The following is an 8,305-nucleotide window of genomic DNA, read 5'->3' as shown; positions in this document are numbered from 1 at the left end:
CTCTTCTGTGTCTGTTTTGAATTTACTGGTAAACACTTCCAGCCTTAAGCCCTTTCATTATATGTTCACGCCCATGTCTCCCAGCAACGCTCGTCTTCCTGACATTTTTCTCACCTTTCCTGTTGCTGCCCCAAATACTGCAGGCCTGACTTCCCAATCAGACTCTACTTTTAAACGGCTGATCCAAACAGAGCAGAAAGGGGGGTGGGACGTGTTTCAGCGGACACAGACCTATGGTGTTTCTGGCTCTTGCTTTTTTTTATCAGCAGTTTGTAGAGAGATAGTGAACGCCTGGCTGCAGGGATCACCGCCTCCCCCACAGCAGGCTCTGTTCGGCAGCACATTCCTGTGGTGCTGAGTGAAGAGCACAGTGCTCTTCTACCAGAAGGCTTCAGCACAGAAAGAGGGAGCGGCCAAGAGGTCAAACCAAACCTGAGAGAGGTCTTAAGAAGACAAGGAGACAAACAAGTAATTGTTCCAACCAGAACACCTGCTTTTATAGAGCGTATAAACCTGCTATTATTGCCCTGCATGTCATATAGTGCTGACATAGCTCATCCAGGGTGAATTAGATCGTGTCTTTTGATATAAAGCAACACTTTAAATTACTTTTAGCTGGCACATGCTTAGGGCGATGTCGCCCCCTGCTGGACCTGGCAGAATTAATATGTTTGTGCAGACTTTGAGTTTTCTTCTATTGCAGTAAGAAAAGGTGTAACTCCGCTTTCACAGGGAGCCTGCTGGGTGTGCCGGCCAGCCAAGGTGTGTCTGTTGACTCACTCACATGCACACACACACACATACAGTCGTTTACGTCAGTTTGTTCACACTGAGCGGAGCGAGAGTGACCAAATCCTCAGAGGAGAGGAGTCTAACCTGTCAACCAAACCTGAGTGGACCGTCCCGAACAGGATCCAGTGTTCCCAACAATGGGGACTATGTTTATTTCTAACATCCTTTTAATCCTGGTAAGTGTTTCCTTTCTTTTTAACTTTAAAGTCTATTTTGACCGTTTTATATTTGACACAAACGTTACGTTATTTCAGATCGTGTTCCGTGTGGAGTCGTGTTTTGTCTCCAACTCCCTCTACGTTGTTGTACCACGAACAATTCCGGCTGGATATCAAATCGCACAAGGTGCCTCATTGTTTCTACATCCATGTAAAAGTTTGATCCTTTTCCTGTAACTTACTTCTTTCGTGGCTTTTCTAACCTCTCCCATTCTTTTCTTTTTCTCGGTTTCCAGTTGACATCGCCCACTGTGACACCAAATCAACGCAGTTAACAGTGAAAGACCCGAGTTTTTCAGTGAAGAGTAATGGGGCGATAATAACTTTGACTCCCGTGTCAGTGGAGACAGCAGGGCGGACATTTTCTGTGCGGGCTCAGGACCGCGTTGGACCGGAAAGTGAGATGGAAGTCCACCTTTTACGCAGCGCAATGCAAAAGAGAGATGTGAGAATCCTCTCTAGGCTCTGTTAGAACTCGTCTCTGCAGGTATGACAGCTACTGGGCCTATTTTAAACATGTGTTTTGTGTGTCACAGCTGCCGGACCAAGTCCTACTGAAGCGCTACAAAAGACGCTGGAGTCCACCAGCCTTCAACATACCGGAGAACGATAATGGGACATTTCCAAAAGACATCGAGAGGGTAATTATCATGACTGAGGTTTTTATTGTTAATTCACTGCCACTTACTCTTAAAGTTAAATATTGTTTTAACATCTGCATTCAGCAGATTAAACGTGCTGAAATATACAGTTTAATTATTCCCAGGGGGGAATTAGTTGCATTCCAGGTGCGCCATGCATACTCAGAAACAGGTTAGAAATATAAAATAAGGTAAAATAGCAAGTATAAAATAAAAATAAAATTCTAATTCATTAAATATAGGCTACTAATAACAATGATTCTGATTTATACCTGTTTAGGTATAGTAGAAAGAGTAATAAAAAGCCTAGACACATGTATTTTGCATCACTGTCCCCTCTTACATGTACACATCTAGTCCAGTGGTCATGGTGCTCCAGAATGTAGCCAACAGAAGGAACAACACCAGTATCAGTAAAAGGCCACCACTGAGCTCTGTCTTCACCCTTTGGAAGAGGCTGTGAGGCCAAACTGGAAATACAAAATAAATTATTGATATTTGCAACATGAACATGTACTAAGAAAGGTAAAACTCTCCCTTCTAGGCCACCGGTTTATCAGACATCCTTTGTTTTTGTTGACACATTCAAACTCCACAACTCATTTGAGTTATGTTTTCTGCTTGGTCAGTTTACACTTTACAAATAAGAGTCTTATAAAAATAATAATAATAATAATGTGCTCATAATGTAAAAACATATGTGAAAAAAGAATCAGATAAAAGGCATCAATATTCAATATTAATATAATAAGTAAAACAAAGCAATAACATTTATAATTTATAATACTACTATATAACTGTGGTTTTCAGTAAAACTCTGGCTGACCAAGCTGGAGTTATTTAATACCTGCTTTGGCAGACCAGTGAAGAGTTCACTGCTGATCTAAGAGCATGAAGCAACTTTTCAGAATCAGACTGTGACACAAAGATTAAAGCTTAGAAATGTTTCCCAGAAACATTTTCTCAGACACACCCGTTTATTATTTACTGATGAGCTCAGCATTAGCAGTCTTGTCAGATTGAAGCCGTGTATCTCTTTTATAACACTTGCCTTAAGTACTGTGTGCTACATGAATAACAAAATGCATGTTTGTTTGATTTTCCGTTGTAGATTGTATCAGATTCTTCAGTCAAGTTCAACGTGTACTATGAAATCTCCGGGCCCGGGGTTGATATGCCTCCAATACGTGTGTTCTCCATTGACAGTAGAACTGCTATGCTGAGGGTGCACAAAGCGGTAGATCGTGAGGAGTTCCCAAGTTTCAAAGTGAGTGGAACAAATTTTTTTGATGAAACGGGAAAACGGCAGATTTTTTTTAGGTGTGACTAATATGAATGTTTTCCTCTTCTACAGTTATGGGTGAGGGTACGTGATGAAGTAACAAACAAAGAGACAGACAAACCCTTAGACATTACGATAGATGTAGACGATGAAAATGACAATGCTCCCCAATTCAAAGACATGCTGCAATTTTCCGTGCCCGAACAAAGCATACGTAAGCAACAATGAACAGAACACATCTGTACTTTCTCCCAGCCATGCTGGCATGTAGTTGTGCTCTCTAAATAATCATGATTTGCACCATAGGGGCAGTGGTCGGGCAGGTAAATGCCACAGACAGAGACCAAAACGGCACCCTTCACGTTAAGATCAGATACACTCTGTTGTCTGGACTCGACCTGTTCGCCATCAATCCATCCACGGGTGTCATCACAACAACAACCAACACCCTCGACCGAGAGGTGAGTCCTGCCATCACCATCATACATGTAATTCAAATGGATCTCATCTTAACATGTGTTTTCACTTGTTTTTTTTCTTTTGAAGACTAAAGACAAGCATTTGGTGATAGTGGAAATCAGAGATAGGGATGGAGCAGAGACCGGTCTGGCCACCACAGGAACTGCAACTATCATGCTGACTGATATCAACGACAACCCACCAACTTTCAGAGAAACATCTGTGAGTGGTTGGAAACGTGAAAATATACAAAAGCTTCATTTACAGGAAATAACACACCTTCTGTTTCTTGTAGTATAGTGTCAGCGTCAAAGAAAATGAAAGTGAAAAGCTCATACTCAGAATTCCTGTGGATGATAAGGATCTGATCAATACACCCAACTGGATTTCCAAATTCGTCATCACTAAAGGAAATGAGAACGGAAATTTCAGGATTGACACTGACCCCAAAACAAACGAGGGGCTCCTCTACGTCACAAAGGTGAGCATGGTTTCAAATTAGGAGATGTTATTAGGTGGTTTCAGATCGCTGTAATGTCTCTCTGTTTCTGTTCTCCAGCCTTTAGATTATGAGCAGTCCCAAAATGTAAAGCTGGAGATCTCAGCGCAGAACCAAGCTCCCCTGAGTGGAACCACCGGCCAGTGGCTGTCCATCCCTGTGAACGTGGCTGTCTCCAATGTCGACGAAGGGCCTCAGTTCATTCCTCCCATCGTCCGCTTCACTGTCAAGGAGAACATACCAAACGACACGTTGATAGGAACGTACACAGCCATGGATCCGGAGACGAAGAGCAGCAGCGGCATCAAGTAAATCACATTTCCTTTTTTGTGCCCAGTCACAGATAATCCTCAACTTCTTTTCAGCAACACTGGAGGGCAGACTTTACCCACTGAACTGAGCTTGTGCTTTTTTTTCCTGCTCTGTCTCAGGTATTACAAACTCACAGACCCGGCCTCCTGGATCAACGTGGACAGGGATAACGGAGCGCTGAAGGTTGCAAACACCATCGACAGAGAGTCGTCCTTTGTCCAGGATGGAATTTACAACATCACCGTTAAGGCTGTTGATGCTAGTAAGTCCTGCTGGACACTTGTCTCACATTTTCTGGCTTTTTACTCATGTGAATATTTGTCAAACCACAAAGAGCGAGTTCCTTTTTAGATCTTAATGACTCCTGTCAGTGTCCTGCCTTTTGGTTAGGGTGTTTACCAAGAATTCCATACACCTTGCCCTGGCATGAAAAATCCTGTTGGCAACATTACATTAGTAATTTACAGTGAGTCAAAACTTGGACTTGGTTCCTAGTAAAGTTTTGAACACATAACAGACAACCAAGTGAATACAGATAGCTGTTGTGACATGCCCGCTGTTATCCATAATGTAAGAACCAATGTGATTCTACTGTATTTCAGGCTCTAAAACAGGGACAGGAACCGTCATCATTCAGATAGATGACGTCAACGACAACATGCCAGAACTCCCCGACCGTGAGCTGGTGCTGTGTGAAAAGGAAGGAGAGCTTGGATCAGTGCTGCTTGTGGCTGAAGATAAAGACCAACCTCCATTTTCTGCCCCTTTCAGCTTTCAAATGCCACAAGATCATGATGGCAAATGGTCTGTGACAAGATTTAATGGTAGGTTACAGTCATTGTCAAACCTGTAAAGAGTATCTTGTGAATGAAATACATTATAAGATCAGATTGTCACCTCATACATGGCAACAAAAGGCTCATAGAAGCAAAATTAGTATGACTAGTAACTTAGTACTCCTGCATAATGAATGATTATAGGGAGCATGTATTGGAAGCTGTTCCTCATTCACTTTTTTAACACTAAAATGAGCCTGTGGCTTTCATAAATGTGGGTCAGCCTGTCAACAGAATGTGATTTACTCACCAGTGGAAGCAGGTTTTGTAAATACTAGAAAGCAGCTTGGATTCTGGTTACTTTCTTTTTTTAACTTTCACCTAATGCCCTTGCACAACAAATGTAAAAGATTCTCAGCAGTATTGTTTTGAGTCTCTTTGTAATTGTCACACACATGTTTCCTCCTTAGACACTGCAGCTACATTACAGCAGCTCAAAGACCTTCCAACAGGGATACACCTTGTTCCCGTCGCCATTAAAGACCTGCAGGGCTACGGTAAAACGCAGACGGCGAAAGTGCGAATTTGCCAGTGCAGCAGGGCCGGTGTCTGCTTGGCCAAGGAACGCTCCGTGTCATTCGGGGGAATGGGTTGGCTGGCTTTGCTGCTGCCTCTGCTGCTCCTCCTCCTGCTCTGTAAGTCCTCCATTATCTTATTTTCTGAGTACAGTACACTGTTATGTGGTGTGTCCAAAAATGTGTTCCTCATACATACATGCAACATACTTTCTTTGTTCTTGCAGTGTTACTTCTAGCATTTTTCTGTATGACAAAGAGGGAGAAAATAGAAATTGATGACGCAGGTGACAGTGGTGGAATCCTACTCAAGTCAAACACAGAGGCCCCAGGGGACGAAGTGGTAAAACCTTCAAAAGCCTAATTTTTTTTGTTTGTTTGCCTCAGTTATTTAATTATTTGGTTGACTGAATGTTTTTGTTTTGCTCTGCAGGACTCAAGTCTAATCAACGTTCCCACTATTGGTGGGTATGAACCTCCTGAGAAGGGCTCAGTCAAGGGTTCTCTGCTGAACGCGGGATGGATGGGGAACCAAAGCATGAGCACCATGGGACATGAGAATGGGATTTACAAGATGGGTATTACCTCCACTAATGCGCAAGACTTCTACTCTAGCCAGTATGATAACCAGTACAAGGGCCAAAATTTCGGAGGTCAGTTTGAAAGTCAGTTCGGAGGCCAGTTCGTCGGGAGCGGTGTGAACTTCACCCAGGACGCAGCTTTTCACCGCAACTGGCAAACAAATGGCCGCTACATCCACCAGGTAATGTTTTATATTCACAGAGACATTATTATAAACAACAGTATGTCTACGATTGTAATTTAGCACAAAAAGGAGGAAAAAAGAGGCTGAATGTCATATGTCTCTAATTCTCTGAGGTTTAATAACATCTTTGTTATCTGGTAAGTCTCATGTGTAATATAATCTAAGCTGTGATAGTATCCTCTGTAAACTTTTAATATTTCTCAGCTTCTTGGTGAGAAATATTGTTTCTCAAACTTGATGGCGAGGTATTTGTTCCATGTGTAATATCTGACTGCCACTCATATCCTGAGCAGTATTATCACATGCTGGAGGATCGTCCCTCCTATCGCTCAAAGCTTTGTCCACAAGGAGCAATAACACACATCCTCTTCCTTCCACTTTGTGTTACAGAAACTGGCCTATCTGGGAACAGAGCAGGACGGCCGATACGCCGATGACATCCTACACTCCTACGGCTTTGAGGGGGCGGGATCGGCGGCCGGTTCAGTAGGGTGTTGCAGCGATTATGGCGACAACGATAACCTCGACTTTCTGAACACACTTGGACCAAAGTTCAAAACCCTTGCAGATGTCTGCACAAAGAAATGAACAAAGACAAAGCTCCAACATAATACTTTTTTTTCCCACTGGACAGGATGTTGAGCAAAAACAAAAAAATCTTGGTATGCCCCTGAACATGAATGAGAAACGAACAAGCTAGTGTGTGTGCGTGTGTGTGTGTATATGTATGTTTGCACTGTTCTCTGCTACAGCTTTTTGTGATTGTAAGTCAATGCTGCTTTTGGGTAAAATGTCATTTGCACTGAGAATTTATGCAGATGCAGTCAGTTGTACATAGTTTGTGTCATTTTTGCAGGTTCATTATGGCTTTTGTATCGATGCGTGGAGTGAAGGGGGTTTTCTATTTCTTTGAAAAAGCTTTGGGAATTTTGGTTTCATTAGTCATTTGTTTTTTTTCACCTTTTATCAATTTATAAAATTTATAAAAATAGGACAATAAATGATTGACATGTTTTTCCACAGTAATGTTCAATGACTTTTTTTATTTGTTTTTTTCAAGTCATCTGCACAAGCACATTCCAGTGCAGCTCCAGATTGCTAACTGGGTGTAGTTTCTAGCCTGCCGTCAGTGAGGTTATTGCAACATTCTGATAGCAATCCTGAGAAAGTCAGCATAGGGGCGTGAATGGGAGGAACGAGGTGCTGCTGACACTGCCAGTATACTGGCAGAATACCCGACAGGCTAGATGTAAGAAAGCATTCAGAAATGTCCACCAACCTGCTAATGAAAAGGGATCTGATGTCATATGTGTATATGGTGTTGTAATTGTGCATGAATATTAAACAATGGTTTGTTTAAAGTGCTTTAAGATCATTTTGATTGTAAAAAGATGCAATATAAATGAAGTAGAGCTTTATTTCTCTATTAGCTGATGCATTTTTTTATCTTAAAACAAAGGAATTCCAATTACCTAAAGAATGAATTAAAGCATTTCCGCACTCACAGAAGAACATTTTTATTTGTAGTTTTTTTTCTCACCTGCAGAAAGCTAAAACTAAATCTCAGAGCAACAGAGCTGCTCATTGTGCTCTGCTTTTCTGTGTACTTGAGTGAATGATTTACTAGGTGTGGCACTCTGTGCTTGCACAATACAAGGAACACAATGTTATACTGTGGCCAAAATCCTTCAACTGCAAGCTAATATTTACCTCTGCTCGTCTGCAGATCAAGTTGCTGAAAGACTACTTCGTGCCAGCGGTGTGGTACATGATGGCACAAAGTTTTACTTTGTGGCATTCTTTGTTTTGGAAACAGTGAAATATGTGAAGAGCTGCTTTTGTGTTTTTCCAAAACAGGAAATTAAATTCCAACTGAACTAGTAACATGTCTTGAAACCCAACCTGAAGGGTTGAGTTTTAATCTTATTACACTTTAGGTAGATTATGGATTATTAATTTTAAGCATTGGTTATGGTAAGCAATTC

The 8,305-nt window shown here is 41.7% G+C and overlaps 1 protein-coding gene across 1 annotated transcript; it reads left to right on the top strand.

Moving 5' to 3' along the window:
* Positions 1-338: 338 nt before the first annotated feature.
* On the top strand, positions 339-7,746 carry dsc2l (desmocollin 2 like). Its single transcript, XM_028427798.1, has 17 exons — positions 339-468; positions 733-968; positions 1,047-1,137; positions 1,247-1,455; positions 1,547-1,651; positions 2,763-2,918; positions 3,006-3,147; positions 3,240-3,394; positions 3,480-3,614; positions 3,688-3,873; positions 3,952-4,199; positions 4,323-4,465; positions 4,806-5,027; positions 5,450-5,674; positions 5,782-5,897; positions 5,988-6,317; positions 6,711-7,746. Exons 2-17 carry the CDS (start codon positions 930-932, stop codon positions 6,906-6,908), a joined length of 2,700 nt encoding a protein of 899 aa, XP_028283599.1. The 5' UTR covers positions 339-468; positions 733-929; the 3' UTR covers positions 6,909-7,746.
* The last annotated feature ends 559 nt before the right edge of the window (positions 7,747-8,305 follow it).

The sequence above is a fragment of the Parambassis ranga genome, chromosome 17 (genome assembly GCF_900634625.1).
Source record: "Parambassis ranga chromosome 17, fParRan2.1, whole genome shotgun sequence".
Taxonomy (NCBI): domain Eukaryota; kingdom Metazoa; phylum Chordata; class Actinopteri; family Ambassidae; genus Parambassis; species Parambassis ranga.
This window is presented reverse-complemented; position numbering and strand designations above follow the sequence as displayed.

Excerpts from the sequence above, each read along its gene's own strand:
- dsc2l (XM_028427798.1), top strand. The coding sequence starts at position 930 with ATGGGGACTATGTTTATTTCTAACATCCTTTTAATCCTG. Across the intron at positions 969-1,046 it reads CTAACATCCTTTTAATCCTG|ATCGTGTTCCGTGTGGAGTC; the intron begins GTAAGTGTTTCC and ends ACGTTATTTCAG. Across the intron at positions 3,615-3,687 it reads CAACTTTCAGAGAAACATCT|TATAGTGTCAGCGTCAAAGA; the intron begins GTGAGTGGTTGG and ends TGTTTCTTGTAG.